Below are 18,905 nucleotides of genomic sequence, written 5' to 3'. Positions count from 1 at the left end.
CATACTAGCATATTAACTCTAAAATTGTCTGTGAACTGTGATCGAAATGTAATATAAGAGATAAAAATAGTTGTGTTAGGGTAACAGAATTTTGGGTGATTGTTTTTCTACTTTACAAAAATTATCTTTAGTATTATTGTCACATTATTTTAATAAAAATATGTTGCTAAATTAGTATAGAGTTTCTTTTTGGGGTTATGAAAGGATTTTGAAATGGATATTGGTGATGGTTGAACAATATTGTGAATGCTGTTAATGCCACTGAATTGTACACTTGAACATGCTTAAAATGGCAAATTTTAGGTTACATATATTTTACCACAGTTTAAAAAAAACCCCAGATCTCTTCTATAATCATCATTATGGTTTAGCAGCCTCCAAGATGGCCCCCCAGTGGTCCCTGTCTTCTGGTCTTCATACCGTTGGGTAGTCCCTCCCACATTCTACTAGGATTGGTCTTGGTGACCAATATATGGCAGAAATGATGGCACATTATTTCCAAGGTTAGATTCTAAAAGATTGAGGTTCCCATCTTAGCTGTCTCCCTATTTCTTGGTTCACTGACTCTGGGGAAGCTAGCTGCCATGTCATGTGAATAGTTCCTCCATCTGGGAGAGGCCCCCATGGTGAGGAACTAAGGTCTCCTGCCAACAGCCATGTGAGGGAGCCACCTAGGAGTGGATTCACCAGGCCCAGTCAAGTTTCAAATGACTGTAGCCCTGGACATCACCTTGACTGCAACCCTGTGAGAGACCTTGAGCCAGAACTACCCAGTTCAGCTGTTTCGGGATTCCTGAACCCCAGAAACTAATATGACCTCAGTATGGGCTTAAGTTTGACTTTTAGGAATTTAAAGAGAGCTTTTTAAATGCAGGTTTTGAAAGGAAATTTTATGTGGAAAAAATGTACACCGTGATAAAAATTACAAAGAAATAAAATGATGTGTTTGCTCAGACCTATACACATAGAAGTAAACATCGAGTTGATAAAAAAATCATTTATCTGAATTATAGACTTACGAGATGTTTTTATTTTCTCTTATATGTTTCTAAATTCTCTAGAATGATCATGTCATACTTTTATAATGAGGAAAAAAAGATGTAAACAGAGCTTTAAGAACGATGATACAGAGAAGAGAGCATCTGCATCTGAAGCACATAACATGCTCTACCCTCATTTGCTGTGTGACTCTGGCTGTATGGCTTCTCCTCTCTGAGCCTCAGTTCCCTCATCTATAAGGAGGGATAATGATGTTCATCTCATAGCTGGGGATGCAGAATAAGGGAGACGACTTGTGAAAAGTCTCTAGCACACAGTAAATCCTCAATAGATGCTTCATCTCCTTTGTATACCTTCTCATAGTATTTAGAACAAGGGTGTCATTTGCTGGCTGATCATGTCCTTTGTGATAATCAAGGGAAATCAGATAGTTCAACAGGTAGTTGGTTCAGTGTGCAACCTACAAGAAAGTCTGTGACGGGGAAGATAGGAGGCTCCTTTGTAGGAGCAGTAAGTATTAAAAGCTATTTGACTTTTCTTCCTAAAGATCATCAGGCCCTTGTAGAGGACACCCAACTCTTCAGTCTTAATCCAAGTCTTATTTTGCACATAAACACACAGGCCAGTTCTTCTTGTATCATAATGAAATCATATATTTTCAAATTCCAGATGCAATGTCACAAGATAAAGAAGCTGAAATGATAGTCCACAGAAAATATATTTTTCATTTACCCAGAACCAAACTTTAATAACCCATAAGCTCTGATCTAACTGAATTTTCGTTCATATTTATTTAAATGGGAGAACTGGTTTTGGTGATTTTCTCCAATCCTAACCATCTAATATCTTTAACCTACAAGACAACAATTCTTTTATTTATTTATTTATTTTTAAGGGGGTAAGGAAACATTCTCCCTTCTATATCAGCTCAGGATGCTAAACTGTGTGTTGTTTGCCTTAAAAAATAAACTTTCCTTTTTACATGTTTCTTGTTATCTTGGATCATGTCCAGTCTCTAAGGAAATAAACATGTGAAGAAAGAGTTCTGTGGAATGTTAACTGCACTGGTATTTTTCTTCCTTTTATCATGCCTCAAGATTTGCCAAAGTTGATATAAATTCACCATGCCTTCTTTAAAAAGCATAACAGCAAGGCATTCTTCCTGTAGGAGTCGGACTGTAAAAGGTGATTTCCTTTTAGTCCATTTTGTTTAAGCCTGTAAAAAGCATTAAGTGAAAAATCTGATATATTTGTTAGGGCATTTATTGCATTACTAAGTTATATTTTCAGTTCTCAGTGAAAGGTTTATTGAGAGGTTTTGAAGAGGTAAACTTTGAAGAGGTTTTGTTCAGAATTAAAGAATATTTTTTCTTCTCTTTTGGTGAAATAATATCACACAAAATTGTACCTTTCAGGAGCTATTCTTAGCATTGTTTACAGTCAAAGGACACACCCGTTCCATTATGGTGAAGCAGATATCACCTTCCAAAACCAGCCTCTGTTGATGAGATTTGTAACTTCTCTAGGGTTTCAGAGGCATGAAAGGCTGTGAAGTTACCATTTTCCATTAACCCAAGTCACCCTAATATTGATGCACCAGTAAGGTAAACTACTTTGCAGGAGTCTTTTAGAGTGAAAATGTTTTTCATATTGGACTAAATATTTGTAACTGATTCATCTTAAATGTAAAAATATAAGCCATTGCTAAACTTTAATGTGGATTGATTTCTTTTTTGATAGATGAAGATTTTAATTTAAATTCTTGACACAATCTTTTATCATCAAAAAATGAGTGTTGTCTTTTTCAGATGAAACAGTGCTATAATCAACCACTTTGAATTCAGGAAAATTGGATAATCACTCTTCTCTAAATAACATAAATATCAAAAACATCACAAGGGTAGAAAACTCATTAACAGTTTACTCTGCTTCACTCTTGATTTACTAAAAATGTTTTGAAAACTTGTGAAATTATATGATCCTTTTAATTGATTTAAACAGCTTATGGTAAGAAAAGGTCAATCTTTACAGCAGTCCTGTGGAGGAGAGGGCTACTAATTTTATCCTGATCTGTATCCAGAAGTCAGAAAGTTTGAGTTGTTGATGTCCTTTAGTTAACAATGGAATTCCATATGGGGGAAGGTCATGTCGTTAGGAAGGTCTAGTGTTTATGATCGGATATAACAGTTAACAAAGTAACTGGGAAGTTGGAAATCAATTCTGTTGAATGCACATCCTTTGGGTTTTGAAGATGTTATACACTGATTTTGTTTTAAATATTCTGTAAGTTTTATCCTGATTACAAGGATTAATTGTTATTTCTGTATTTTATTTATTTATTTTACTGAAATAAGATACATCATTTTTTACCATGTCCTTCAGTCAGAGGATTGAAAAGTAATTATTTTTGCCTCTTCTGCTGTTAACCACATTATTAAAGTAAAATACTAAACAAAAATATAGAATCATATGATCACTAGTCAACAAAATCTGGGAACCTTTTCCAAAATATAGGTATAATGCCTGATAGGTTTGTGCTATTCCTATATATAAAAAATGTCAGTGATTGGCAGCTTGTAACAAATCTTAGAGAATTTTTTTTTAATTACATTATATAGTTGTGTAGAATTATAAGTGATTAGATTTATATAAGCTACTAAAAAACACAATTTTTACAACTCAAAAAAATCACTGCTACTAGGTACTGGAGAAGAATTGAAAAGGAGATTAAAGTGGAGTCTGCAAAAACAATGTAGTGAAACAGTTAACTGTTTCTTTCCTATAAGCAAGTTGCATGCAAGCATGATCCACCTTTGTGGAAAATAAGTTTAAATACACAGGGCTTTTGTTGAAAAGAATATAACAAGAAGTTCACTTATATTAGCTTTTCTTTGTGAATATTTTATGATAATATCTGCATCTATAGATTTATGAGATGTAAATATGAAAATCTATAGCTCCGTATTAGCACATGGAAAAGGCTAGTATAATTGCATAAGTTAGCCAATTTTTTAAAAGCCAGACCACTCTTCATTTGATTTCAGACTGAACTTAAACATTCAAAGACATGTCTTTTTTGGGGGGAGGGTAGAAAATTATAATAAAGAAAATCAAAGCTAGAAAATTATAATAAATAAAATCAAAGCTAGGAAATTTATCTAGCTAAGCTCTGAAATCCAAAGCAAGAATTTAGTGTTTTCCTTTTTCTGCTCACCTTTTGGCAGTTTATAATACTCTTAAGAGTGTCAGTGCTAGCGTTTTCAAAAGCTCAATTCATTTACACCCTGCTGAGGGCTCTACAGCACTTTCTGTACTTTTCCACCAGATAGAGTTTTCTGCAAGGGCAACTATGTGTTGAGTAAGGGTTAGATCTGAAGGAAAGACCCAGCAGTGCAGATTAGTATGACTGGCTTTGGGGATTATTCATCTTGTTCACATTAAGGCTGGACTCTCCCTGTTGTCTTTATTTAATATAGGGCACTGGAGGTGTTAAAAAGAATATAGAAAGAATAGTCTCTATAACAATAGAGTTCAGAATTAAAGGAAGAGAGAGAAATACAGAAACATGTAAGGTATCTTTAAAAACAACTTTAAAGTAATCCAATAATCCCTTTACAAACTGAGTAACATACGGCTTTGTGTGTGTGTGTGTGTGTGTGTGTGTGTGTAATCTATCTCTATATGTATGTACACATATATACATACAATAAATCTTTGGCATGACATGTAATCGGCACTAAAGAGTCAGAAATTTCTGTATGTTCCATTTTGTAAGTATGGCCCTTTGATTATCTGGATCAAATAAAATAATATGTGTGAAAACACTTTGTAGACTGTAGAACACTCTACAAGTAGCACTATGATATAGAATTTTAACAATCAACTAAGCTGACCGTTATGGGAATGAGTGTCTTCCAGGGAGATTGTGTTATTAAACAGTTTAGCTAGAATAAATGAATGAGAACTGAACAATTTTCTGTGCACAACAAAACACAACCTATTTTTGGAAGCTAATATAAAAATGTTACCTGTTTACCTTGAGGGGAGGACTCTCATTAATTTTTTTTTTTTTAACAGCAGTGTGTTGACAAAGAAAGTCTCAGTGTAAAACAACTCTGTCTTCATTATTAACATACCCAAGAGTCTTGCCTCTCATTTCATTGCACAGCCCAGCTCCTGGACTTGAGATTCACTGCACAGACCTAAATCTTTCCTTATATTAGTCTTTATTTTCCCCAGGAGTTTATTCCAGTGTCAGGGATTCCCTTCATCTTCTGCTTGACCAATTACTGGCCCCTCTTTGCAAAATGAATAAATTCAAGCCTGTTTTTTAAAAATAAGTCACTTTTTGAAAAATCAGAGTGGTTTTATGACTGCAGTCTTCCCTCTAAGTTAGAACTTTGACAAGAAGGTGATTAAATGCACATTTAGCTTTTCATATATATATATCCAAGAGTGCTGTATCTGACAGTTCTAGTCGGTACAGTTGAGGAAACAGTCAGACTTGTTTTTATTGGTGGGTGGACTTCTTCACAAATCATTTTCAAGAGATCAATTGTTGTCTAACCCAGTGGCCAGTGCCCATGTTGGCATCCTTGGCACAGAGACAAAATGTGCACTGTCAAATAAAAGGACCCAGTCCATTTGTCTTTGCTCTGTGATGAGTGTGACAGTGAGTAAAGCATGAATATAGAGACCCTCCTCATCTTTCACTCCAGGTCGCTCTATTTCCAACTCTGTGAGACAAAGCACACTCTTATGCTTCAGACATAGGCCCACAGTGTATGTCGTTTTTTCCCATCATAAATTGCAAGTGAGGAGTATTCTAGAACGTTTTGTTGTTTTTATTAATTTCCTTTTAAGCCTTTATATGGAAGTCAGTATCTCCATTGAATGCTTTAATAAGTAGATTGAACCTGCTACACCTCTACCCTTTATGTCCAGCTTTCATGAGCTAAAATATTAATAAATCGCAGCGAAGATTTTTATAGACATATTTACAAGTCAACTCTTAGGAACAAAATGTAACTTGTTTTAGTTCTACAAGCAGATGTATCATCAGTTTTAGAGGGAGTCTTTTGGCACTACAACGTAAAAAAACCTTGCAGTCCCAGTTTATAAAGTAACTTTAAAAAGACAAGGATGAATTTCCTTCCCACTTCAAAAAAAAAAGTCATCCTCTGAGACATGTATACTTTGAAGATGTTCCTTAGGGACCAGAATTTAACCTTAAGATGTTTTTACCCCAAAATGATTGTTTACTTTTAAATTCATGTGTCGCAGGTAAAGTAAAACCTCTTGTAAGTATAAAAATTAATATAGTCAGTTCTCAATCAAAAATTCAGCCATTCATCAAATGCCATGTCCCCACTCTGTACCAGGAACCGTGCCTCATAGGAAATGCCCTTTTTGGCTTGCCATTGCCCAGTTTTTCCTCTTTCTCGTGCCACCATTTTCATCCTCTACTTTCAGTTTTCTCTACCCAACGTTGACAGTCTTCCTTAGTGTGGCAACAGACTTTGGCTTTGCTTTGCTCTTTATTTTCAAGGTGGCTTAGAAACTTAGGTGACCTTTTAAAGCATTTAGTTGACAGGTTGAGTGAAGAGAAGTGAGAGGTACTGTTGGATCACTGCCTTGATGGCAGAGAGGGGAGCTGTGTTGGGTGAGCGATGGCAGGCCAGTGTGGCTCTGCTCACCCTCCCTGCCTCCAGTTCACACTCAGGTTCTTCCTAGGTCAGAGGACATGTAATGTTAGAGCTAGACAACCCTTAATGACCATATGTTCCATCTTCCTCATTTCTGAGGTACAAAAATCTGACCTGCACAAGGAATAAAGAAAATATCCTGCTCTATAGTCATGGTTTAAAGCTGTTTTTGCTATTCATGTTACATTCTTTCATATTTTTTTTTAAAAAACTCAGGTAAAGTGTATGTGTGTGTGTGTGTGTGTGTTGCATAGATAAGGACTAGGAAAACGATGAAATTTGTTATGATTAGAATAGCAGAATACTATTATTTTCAACTGTATTAAAAGCATTTGTTTGAAAGTTACTGATAAGATTCTCTCCACAAACATACTCTGAATTCAGTAGAGATTGTTTCTCTTCATTTTCATCCAGATTTATAATTTTTAAATTCCTTAAGGTTTTTCCCAGGGAGTTTCCACAAACAGCAAACAACATCTTTTAAAAGCAATGAATATGGGGCTTCCCTGGTGGCGCAGTGGTTGAGAGTCCTCCTGCCGATGCAGGGGACACAGGTTCGTGCCCTGGTCCAGGAAGATCCCACATGCCGCAGAGCGGCTGGGCCCGTGAGCCATGGCCACTGAGCCTGCGCGTCCAGAGCCTGTGCTCCGCAACGGGAGAGGCCACAACAGCTAGAGGCCCGCATACCACACACACACAAAAAAACAATGAATATGGAATGAACATGAAGGTTTCTGTCCCACGTACCCTTCCCCATTTATGTGAATCTCCAGGAACGTAGAGCTGGCTGAACTCACCCTGTGAGCTGACAGGCACAGTTCTGACCGCCTGAGGCCAACCCCACTCGGTGACCTGGCATCCAGCACTGAAATCCATAGGAGAGCCTCACCATTAGCAGTTGCATCTCCTCATTTGCTGGGACATCCCTTGAGGCTCCCCTGGGACACAGAAGTCCCAGTGACAGTCACTCACAGAGGACCAGCCTCCACCCCTGATGTCTGAATGTTCCTTGTGAAAAACCTGCAACACCCCATCTCTCCAGACTGCTCCCTGTGCTGAATTTCCTTGACCAGTCCCCCTGCCCTTTCACATGTCTAGATGGCCTGATCTCCATTCCTATTGATCAAGATGTAGAGCCATTTGAAAAAATTCTCTGGACCCCTTTCTTAACCCCTCCCACCCCCAGCCTCAGACAATCACTGATCACTTTTCTGTTTCTATAATTTTGCGTTTTTCAGAATGTCATCTAAATGAAAGTATATAGTGTGTAGCCTTTGGCTTCTTTCACTTAGGATAATGCATTTGAGAGTCATCTATAAAGTAAGTGGTGAAGGAAGGAACATTAGCCTGAAATAACTTCAGTTATCTAGTTTTTGAGACTTAATAGAGGTAACCTAAAAGAATTAGTTTTAAAAAAAAGAGGCAAGACAACAACACCAATTTAGTGCTTATTCCAGGGAGAAAGACCTAAAAACTGTAAGTGTGGATGATTTTATAGTAACTAATTAGATTATAGAGATTATAAATATTTATCTGTAGGGGGAAAAACAGTCTCTTCTGCTACTGCTAAAAATCACCTAAAATGTTGGATAAAATACAAGCACATCCGTTCAAATGCATATGCATAGCTGAACCAAGAAGAAATTAACTGAAATTTCCAGGGGCCAAGAATGAAAAAAACAGAATGATAAGTAAGTGCTGAAGTTGCAGCTGCCCTCGAGGTATTGCTAAAACAGAAACGTGGAGCTGCTTGACGGTCGGGAATCAAGGCTTTGGGCCTGAGAAAGTTAGGAGGGCATAGGAGTTGAGATTCCCCACAGAGAGTCAAGACCCTCAAAGCACTTCAGCCAGTAATGGGCTGGCTAAAAAAAAAAAAAAGAAAAAATCTGCTTCCAGCAAAGAGAGACTTCAAGGACAATTGTTTGTGTTGCCCTTGGCTCTGAATGGGGATGAAAAAGACTCCCCTGAGAATTCTACAAGTTTAGGTTTAAATTTACATAACTCACTTGGTCTCAGAAGCCAACAGAAAGAACTTGGAGTACATAGGTGTTGAGAGAGCTCCAGCGCTCCTAGCAGAAGCAAAAGAAAATCCCTATAGAGAACATAGTCTCAACCCAGGTGCTTCAAGACTCCCACAGATTATCAAAGCCAAGCATGAGCCCAAAATCCAGAATTATAAAACGTGAAAAAGTCATTGTGAGTGAGAGTCAGTAGCAAAAGCAACAAAACTGGACTCCTCCACCTCACCCAGAACTTCAGCTATTGGGAATTATCAGACATAGAACGAAACTGTGTTTAAAATATTGTAAAGAAATAAAAGATCAAATTAAAAACTTAAATAGGAAACCATTAAAGTTGAAAATGAAAATTTGTCAGAGATTTTAAAAGAACTTATAAGAACAAAATGAATAAGGAAAACAGCATATTAGATGCACCTGATTAGAGAGTTAGTTGAGTTAGAAGATGGCTCTGAAGTAATTACTCAGAATGGAGAACAGAGAGACTAACAGATGGAAAATATGAAAGAACAAGTGAAGACATGGAAAATTTAATAAGATGGTATTACATTGGAGTTATAAAACGACGGAAGAGAGAGAATTGAGCAAAGGCAATATTCGGAAAGTAGTGGCTGAGATCTTCTTCCAGAATTGATGAAAGACATGAAACCTCAAATTCAGGAAACACTATGAATACCAAGCAGGTTAAATCAAAAGAACCCCATACATCGCAAGATATAGCAAACTTTCTAAATTAAAATTTTGTGTGATAATTCAGATGTTTATGTATAAACCAGATAGCACAAATAAGCATTTGATTATTTTATTGACTTTATTAACAAGTTTAGTCAGTTTGGGGGAGGGGAAATGTCTTCTTGGTAATTCCTTATATTTAGGTCTATATGTGTTAAATCTAAATGTGATCAACAGTCAACTGCAAAAACAAATACAACTTTAAATATTTATAATTCTTCAAAATAGTGAAACCATGCTTCAAGGATGACTTACGGCTTGTTGGAGCTGGAAGGACTGCAGACATAATGTGGCTCATCACATTCATTAACAGAGTCAGGCCTAAAACTTAGATCTAGTCTCAGTCTGGCTGGCACTGTCGTTGTGTTTTATCAAAGCTGTATAAAATGGATACCAATGTGTTCACCATGGTTACATACAAACTGTATGTTCAGTATAAGTGCAGTTTTTGCCATGAAGTCTACCTATCTCAAACTTTGCATTTGATATTTAGAAACATATTAATGAAAAAAATTTAATAGCAAAAGAGTCTTAGGAAGAGGAAGGAATAATTTGGATGGCCCTGGACCCTATTAAAAGAAAGAAAGAAGAAAAAAAAGAAAACAGAATTTTAAGAATGCCTCCGTTTCCTGTAGACAGATTTCTCTTTGCCAGGTAGAGACATTTAAAACCAAGATACTGATCAGTTTTTTAAAAAACAGCATTACAGCAGCCAGACACTGAACCAATGGGTGAGACCTTCACCTATGAAGATTTAGGGAGAAGGTCTCTTAGATTGGATCTTTGGAGTAATATTTTTCTTCGCTCTTCTCCCTTTTTCTTCCTCTGCCCAAATTCATGACCTACTTTCCTCTTCCTCACTCCCAATCCATCCCCCTCCCCCCACACCATAACAATTTTAAATCAATGCTAAAGAGTAGCTTGAGGAGGGGAAGGGAGAGAATTGTTGGTCACTAGAAAAGATGTTTATTGGCTCATGGCTTGTTTTGTAGCTTCAAGGCTTTTGAAAGAATACCCACTAGCAGGTGCAACGTTTCTTCACATTCTTCTGGGTGCTTAAGAGTCACTGTACTTACTTCATCTTGTAGAAACTCAGGAATCTGTGGGTAAAAGCCTTTAGGAATGACCTGAGAGCTTTGCACATGCAAAACCACTGGGTGGGTTTGAATCTGCTCAACCTGCTAACTGAGCAAACCATTACCTTCTCTGACTTCCACTTCGCTCCCCCTGCTGTTAGACAGAAACAGAGTTATCTTGTCCGAATAGTAAATAGGAGAGTGTGTGAAAAGCGCCTAGGAGAGCGCTTGACACATGTTCACCTACTCATAAATGGTAATCATTATTAGGAAGACTTTAATTATCATTTTTATGTTAACTATTTGGGTTTGATTGCCCTGAGCAGTGAAGTAGAGTTTCCATGGAAAACAAGGCTGGGCTGGACAGTGTGGTCTGCTACCCATTTGAAAGTAGTACCACATGAAAGATTTTACTCCTCTGCTTTTTTGGTAATCTTGAGACACATATTTTCTCTCTGCTGTCATTTTAAAGGTCATCTTGAATTGATTCAGTCCCATATGGTTTAAGCCTATCCCGTTTGTTAACCTGCGTGTTAATATTATGATTAATATTTGAAAGGGTACTTATTCCAATAATTTTTTGTTCAATGTAAGAAAATGTAAATTCTTAAAGGAAAAAGTAACTTTAGTAACTAGAGAATTTAATAGTAGATTTATTTTAATTCTCCTGGTTATTTTGTATTAATTTTCCTGTAAATGTATCCAGATGTGTATGCAGTACCTATATTCTATGAACAAATTCTGGCAACTATTTGATAAATTATCTTCTGAAATTTTCTACCTTGGGACCTAATTCTATCCTGAAAATATCAATCCTTTGCTTATAGTAAAATATGTTACATCAATGAGGAAAGTGAGAGTAAAAGCTGGTTTACAGTAACGGATACTCTAGGAACTAATGTGAATTCTGCTTCTTTTTATTTTCAACAGGCAACTTGTTTTCTTGGCCAGGAATAAATAAATACTGAAAAATTAGGTGAGCCTTATGTCTTACTTAGGGGATTTTCTTCTTTGTTCTGATTTCTCTCTTTTTTGCTTGTGTTTTCAGGCTCAGCTATGTGAATCATGCAGAGGATCTGGCCTCCAAACTCCTACAGTGTTCCCCAAAGAACAGACTGTCAGCACAGGCCGCCTTGAGCCACGAGTATTTTAGTGACCTGCCCCCACGGCTATGGGAACTGACTGATAGTGAGTATGACAAATTCAAAACATCCAATCGAAGCAGGGACATGATTTTAGCATCTATGTGTAATACACATGTAGAGAGGTCCACATGTTTATATGTGCATCTCTCTAATATTACGTATGCTTGTATATGCATTGCGCGCGCGCGCGTGTGTGTGTGTGTGTGTGTGTATAGAGAGAGCGAGAGAGAATGGGGGAGGGGGGTAGTGTGTGTGTATATATTTAGTGGAATCCTGCCATTCAATTGCTAGCTTACCAGACACAGGAAGAAAATGGATTCCTTTTTTGCTATCTCTGCTCTGCAGTCAGCAGCTGCATGTCTTTGTATTTGATTATGTGTGTGTCCAAAAAAATGATATGAGCAGTCATAAAGGAAAAGGAAAATATGATTTACATATTTAGTGCCTTATGCATATAGTATTTTTTAGCTGGCTGCAGTACACAGAGTAGGAATGATTCATTTCTATTTGATTCTCAGAGACAATCTTGGTTGTAACAATAACCTTAAAAAGGGCTGCTATGCAGTGAGCTGACGAACAGAGTTGGCAATTGGCTAATGCGCTGAATTGACATGTAAGAACTGAAGACATGTAATTCATTTCAACTACAGATGCTCTTGGTATTCATACAGAGCTCTTCTCTGGATCTTTTAAAACAAAACACATTCCTGGGTGGGTTTTTGTTTTGTTTTTACAAAAGTGTTCATATTTACACAGCCTTTTTCAATTACATTTTAAATATTTGGGGGAGGATTTATGACTGGGAGGATCTCATCTTTCTTCCAAAGTGTGAAACAAAATTCTTGTGAAATTTTGCAAAACACTACTGCAGTAAGAACACTTTTGTTCAATGGTGATACATTCTTTCCAAATGCCAGTGAAAGATATTTCTCCTCATACTCTTTTCTTTTTGCCTTAAAAATTAATATACTGCATATATGGATGGATATATCATTTTTAATCCTTGTGTACACATCACTTACCATAGACATACATAAAATTTATTTCTTTATTCCCTTAGACTTTTTCCACCCATGATAGCATTGGAGTCTCCTCGACAACAATAACCTTTTACTTTGGAACTAAGTCCCAAGTAACAACTCTTGGGTATTCCTACACTAAATCTTTTCTGATACCTCATATTTAATTCTAATTACTTTTTTTTTTTACTCTGAAGTAACTATAGATATATTAACCCACTACTCCCCCATGCTTTGAAATCTTCTTCAGTATTTCATATATTCCAAGCCCATATTTATCCCATATTCTGCACTACTTCCTTTCTGAAAGTCTACCCACTGACCATTACTACAACTATCCCCATTAAAAAAAAAATTAAAGTTGAAATCCCTATAGAAAAATAATGAATTGGTAACACATCTTCCCATACTGAAAAAAAAAAAAATGATGCCAGTGGACTCATTAGTTTATTGCTCGTCAGACTCAAACATATGGCGTGTTTTCCCATTCAGTATAACTTGCAACTTGATATCACTCCTCCTTGGTGACATCTCAATCCCATCTGACTTGATGATTGAGTTTAAGCCGGGATTTTGATGGTCTATGAATTCTGAATTCTGTAGTAGTACTTTTCTGTTAATATGGACTTATTACCCACTTGGCACTTAGTTTATCAGCCAGTGGTTAAATCCAGTTTCTATCAGTAAGTAAATGCCTACACATTATCACTCGGCAGCAGGCTGCCAATGGAGACAGCCTTGTCCCTGTCATTAACAAGCACAATGTATGCAGAACACCAGAGGGGAATTAAAACCACAAAAAATACCTCAGGGTGGTATTTTTAATATGAGAATTTAATTTGTAATTTCACAGATTAAGAATTTTGGCTGCATTAATCCCTTTATCAGCTCACAGCAGGCTATTTGCAGAAGCATAACCATAAGGCGATATTCATTGGCAGAAACACGTCTTTGCATAACGTTAAACATCAGGAGCAGTGAAACCTTTTGAAGGGGGGAGAATAAAGATGAAAAATCATTATATTTTTAAAGCAAGATTCTGCTAAACGCCTCCGGTAACAATTTTGAGTTACAGAAATGCTATTTCTGTGTCTAGTAGATAATCATTATGAAGCATAAATCCAGTCGCAAGAAAGGACAATCCCAGTATTAAATACCACAGTCATTTCCATTTCGAACAACATGGTAGTTCTTGTAAACATGTTTACACAACAAAGAATTCCTAGGCTTTGGAGACTTTGGGAACTAGTTCTTTTAAGTGAAATGACTGGTTTTGGTGACTCTGTTATCTAGGTTAATATTCTGCAAACTATATTTAAAAGTTCTTGAAATTCTTAAAATTAAATTTTACATTAGTGTGGAGTCTTGTAAAAGTTCACCACCTGGCAAATGGCAGCAGCAGCAGCAGTGCCAGTATCCTCATATGCTTCCTTTTCAAGGAGATTTGGAAAGAGATCCATCTGAAAAGAAGTGTTGCAGAACCAATAAATGGATTGTCTTATCAACCAAGTCATGGTTTCTGTTAATCAGTTTTAGGAGCCTCACATTAATACATAGTCTATTCAGGATGCAATAACAAAATAACTTAGACCGGGGCTTAAACAACAAACATTTATTTCTCACAGTTCTGAAGGCTGGGAAGTCAAAGATCAAGGTGTCGGCAAAATCAAGTTTCCTGATGAGACAGCCACCTCCCTGTATCTTCACATGGCAGAGAGAGAGAAACAGTGACACCTCTCTCTCCCTCTTTCTCTCTCTCTCTCTCTCTCTCTCTCTCTCTCTCTCTCTCTCATTTTTTTCATATAAAGCCACTAATTTCATCCTAAGGGCCTCACCTTCATGACTTCATCTAACCCTAAATACTACCCAAAGGCCTCATCTCCAAAAACTATCACATGGGGGGTTAAGGCTTCAGCATATGAATTTTGGAGGGACACAGTTAAGTCCATAGCAGTCACATTCTTAAAGATGGGTCGTGGCATTTTTTTTTTTAAAGAATGTCCACAAAGGGAAAATCTTATGCAAGCAGAAAGCAAACCCAGGTAAAAGGAGAAGATTGTAACAAAAGTAAGTTCAAAGTGGGCTCCAGTCTTCTTGGCTACTTTAATATATCAGACCTTTTGAGAAGAGTATCAAGTGTTATTAGAACCTTGGTTACACAGAGCACTGCAGTCATTCCATGAATTCTTATAAAAATGAAGTTGTATGCTGATGCCAGACTGTTATTTGCTTTGGAAGAACATATAACAATATAATATCTTTCTTAATTGTACTAGTCCTTAAAACCTCACCAGTTTACAAAATGCCAAAATTTAGAAGCAATGTATTAGTGTGCCACTGAAGCAGGAATTATAAATTCATCAAGCAAGAATTACGGTACAGTTACCTGGAGATCTGGCGGTTAAAGCTGGCTAATTCTAGTGGCACCCTGTCATTCTCCCTCTATCCCAAAACCCGAACAGCCTTGCCCCACTTCTTCACAAAGATTTAATTGCAGGGAAGTAAATGGAGGGCTGATTTAGAAGAAATTCATTATTTTTCCCAAATACACCAAAGGGCATTCTCCTGTGTATACTATCAAGTTACATAAATTATTGAAGCTGAACCACCCTTGTCAAAGTAAATGAACAAAATACACTTCATAGCGTAGAGTCCTTGATTTTATTACATTCATTTGCTAATTCACAAAACTCAGATCTGCAGTGAAAGAAGGCCAACAAATTGGTGCAGTGTGGAGCACTGAACTGGGAATCAGACCACCTGGATTCCAGCTTCAGCTCCGCTGTTAACTAGCTGGGCAGCTTTGGAGAAGTGCCTTAGTTTCTGTGGGTTCCCAATTTCTCATATAGAGACACAGTGATCCCTAAGGACCTTTCAGCTCTTAATGTTGGTAGGGTTTCTTATTCCTATATATGTCCTATATATTATCCTAAAGCAACATTATGCCATTAATGGAGCTCCATGCCATCTTTTTAAAAAGAAAACACACCCTGTTCTAACATATTTGCTGCTCTGGTTTCTAGACTTCCATTCTCTCTTGAATCCTTTTGAGCCGAGCTTTTATACCCAAGATTCCACAACTGCTGGTTTTAGTCTCTATCCATTGGTCTTTCCCCAGCCCTCATCTTGATCCATCAGCATAATTCAACACAATTGACCACTGTCTCCTCGTAGTAACATTTCCTTCACTTGGATTCCAGGACAGGACATTTTCCTTTTGCCTCCCTAAACATTCCTTTTCATACTCCTTTGCAGATTTCTCATCTGCCAGACCTCTCACTCTTAGAGTGCCCTGGGGCTTAATCCTCAGATCTTCCTATCTACATATGCTCCCTAGAGCCTAGATGATCTCATTTAATCTCATGATTTAGATATCATCTGTGTACACTGACAGCTTCCAAATTTCAATCTCCAGTCCCATCTTCCCTGACTCCAGACTTGCATATACCAGCTGACTACTTAACATCTCCATTTGGACGTCTAGTAGGCGTTTCTAACTTCATATTACCAGAACTGAGTTCCTTATCTTTTCCCTTAGACTTGCTCATTTATGGTCTTCACCTCGTTAATAAGGGGCAATGTCATTCTTCCAGTTGTTGGAAGTTACCCTTGACTCCTCTTCTTTTGTCGTACCCAAACCCGGTTCTTCTGTAGACCCTGTTGATGCTACCTTCAAAATAGATCAATAGACCATCATCACTTCTCCACTGCCATCACTGCCCCATGTCACTCACCATCTTCCTTCACCTGTGTTTCTACAATAGCCGTCTAACTGTTTTGCCTGCTCCTTCTCTTGCTCCCTAGAGAGGCTTTGCTGTTTCTTCTTTCTTCAGTTCGTGCTTGCTCTTGCTCTAGATATATGCATGACTTGCCCTCTCACCTTTTTGGCTCTCTGCTCAAAGGTACCTTTACCTGGGAAGCCTTCACTGACCTGCTTCCACCCCGGCACTTCCTGTTTCTCTTCCTGCTTTATTATTCTTCAGAACACTTACAACTAGTTGATATATTCATCTGAGTGTTTATCATCTGTCTCCCCTAAGTGGAATCTACAAAAACCAGGGTTTCTTTTCATTCTGATTGATACACTACAGGATTCTGAAAACCTAGAACAGTGTGGGGCTCAATAAATATTTCTTCAAAGAATGAATGAAAGAATGCACAAAGAAAGGGCAAAATATGTTGTTTCCAAATTCAGGCTTATTGTTCTAGATCAGAGAAGTATGAGAGATCAGCTGAGCTGTGGCTTGGAGGGGAAGGCAGACTATCCTGTCGTATGTGTGTGTAAATCTGTGTGAGTGTGTGTGTGTGTGTGGCTGTGACGACATTTCAAAGACCAATGCATACCATGATGTTTTATGTGCGGGACATCCAGCATTGCATCTCAGCCTCCAATTTTGAAAGAAAAGATTCTAAATACACCTATAAATATGTAAATGAAAACTTTTCATTCTGTCCACAGTGTCTTCTATTTTTACCGTCCCAAATGTAAGATTGCAACCAGAAGCTGGAGAAAGTATGCGGGCCTTTGGGAAAAACAATAGTTATGGCAAAAGTCTATCAAATAGCAAGCACTGATGCGCACAGCAGTCTCAAGAGAGCACAGGTAAGATGACCTACTTTACTTGGAAAGTAATTGTGAAAAGACATTGAGTCAATCTTTCAAATGAAATATTTCAGACTTATTTTTTCCTAAGTATCTTATGAATCTCTTACGTTTGTTATGGCATTCATTACAGATTCTAGTGAGGCAGAGTGCTGTCAGTCATTTCTGTATTTTTAGGCACTTGCTGGAGTCTAACCACAATGGTCCTTTATTTATGTAGTCATAAGCAAACCATTTTAGTCATAAGCAGATCATTTCACTACTCACCCATCCTTCATAGAGGCTAGAAAATGGTTAACCTCGGAGGATATTTAAGCCACAGACCTGCTTTGTGTGGCCCACACAATTTTTTTCCTTGATTGCTCCCATTTTAAAATGAGGAGATTTTACACAAAGTCTGGGTTTCCGGCTTTTCTCGAGAAATCAGCAGCTTTGGCAACACTAAACTCACATTCCTGCCAGAAGTTTGTGTATGTAACTGAACTGTGGCTGCCTCCTTTGGAAAGGACATGGGCTCCCTAGTTTAGTTTAGTGGCCATTTGGGCCACTTCACTCATTTCTGATTCCTGGGTGGCCCCTAGTACAGACCTTGTTGTGGTGAAGCATTTATTTTATTTTTTTCCTATTCGATTCTTTGGCCTCTGCTATTCTGCAGATGTAAAGAAGAACCTAAACGAGATAGTCTCTGAGCCTGTCGGCCTGTCCCGGTCATCACACAGGCTTTACAGAAAAAAGCATCAGATGGCAACTTCTGAAAAGGCTGTGTCTTTAGTGCCAGTTGGAAATGTCTGGGTTTTTTGGAAGTTTACGCCTATATGTATCTTTTCATTTAATGCAACATAACTCTGAAGCAAACAGAGAACCAACTTTTTTGTGAGGAAGGCTTTTTATTTGCTAGCCCATATTGTTACTTGCTTGTGTGGCTGTTCAGGAATTAAATGTTCCAGTGAATTGAAAGATACAGACAGCATCGCAAGGGCTCCTCTTCCTTCCTCTCTCTCTTAATGTGAAATGTTAACAGGCTGAACTGTCAGCAGATTACATGTCCACATTGTCTTGTGGGTGATTAGTCAATACATTTGGACTTAGCTTTTGTGTATGCTCAATGTGGAGGTCAATTTTGGCCTCTCAGGAGTATGGTGGTGATTTATGAATGATTGGAGAAAAGATTCCCAGATTGATAAAAGATGGTGTATAAATGCCAGTCGGGAAGTGTTACTAGTAGACTTGCTATTTCATACGTAAGATTCTTCATTCTTCTGGTTATTTCTCCCTATTGGATAAAAAGTTACCCGGAAGCACAACTTTATTCACCCAGTAGCATTTGTACTCTCACTTCAATTGGTCAGACAAAGAGTGGGGCTGAGTTTTTGACCAGTTACCTCCTGGTTCTGAGAATGGTTTTAATTCATGAGGGTTGCAGCAGATGCTATTGAGAGTATTTGACCTGCATTACCATAATGAGAGCCCCTGACTTTATAAATCCCTTAGCCAATTCAGTAGAACAAAACAAAAATTGGACCTTATTTGTGCTGCTGCCTCATACACACATACACACATACACACATACACACAAGCAAGCTTGAATTTCCATCGCAGGTCTGTGCC

At 37.6% G+C, this 18,905-nt stretch overlaps 1 protein-coding gene across 1 annotated transcript in view; it reads left to right on the top strand.

Moving 5' to 3' along the window:
• Positions 1 to 18,905, top strand: part of CDK14 (cyclin dependent kinase 14) — a 554,405-nt gene that overhangs the window by 460,871 nt on the left and 74,629 nt on the right. The window contains exons 12-13 of the mRNA XM_082846673.1: positions 11,579 to 11,718; positions 17,154 to 17,297. Of these exons, the coding sequence (XP_082702799.1) occupies positions 11,579 to 11,718; positions 17,154 to 17,269 (256 nt within the window). The 3' untranslated portion in view covers positions 17,270 to 17,297. The remainder of the gene's footprint in view (positions 1 to 11,578; positions 11,719 to 17,153; positions 17,298 to 18,905) is intronic.

This window comes from Leucopleurus acutus (assembly GCF_964270905.1).
Source record: "Leucopleurus acutus genome assembly, chromosome: 9".
NCBI classification, from domain to species: domain Eukaryota; kingdom Metazoa; phylum Chordata; class Mammalia; order Artiodactyla; family Delphinidae; genus Leucopleurus; species Leucopleurus acutus.
The sequence above is the reverse complement of the archived record's forward strand: the minus strand, read 5'-3'. Positions and strand labels throughout refer to the sequence as shown.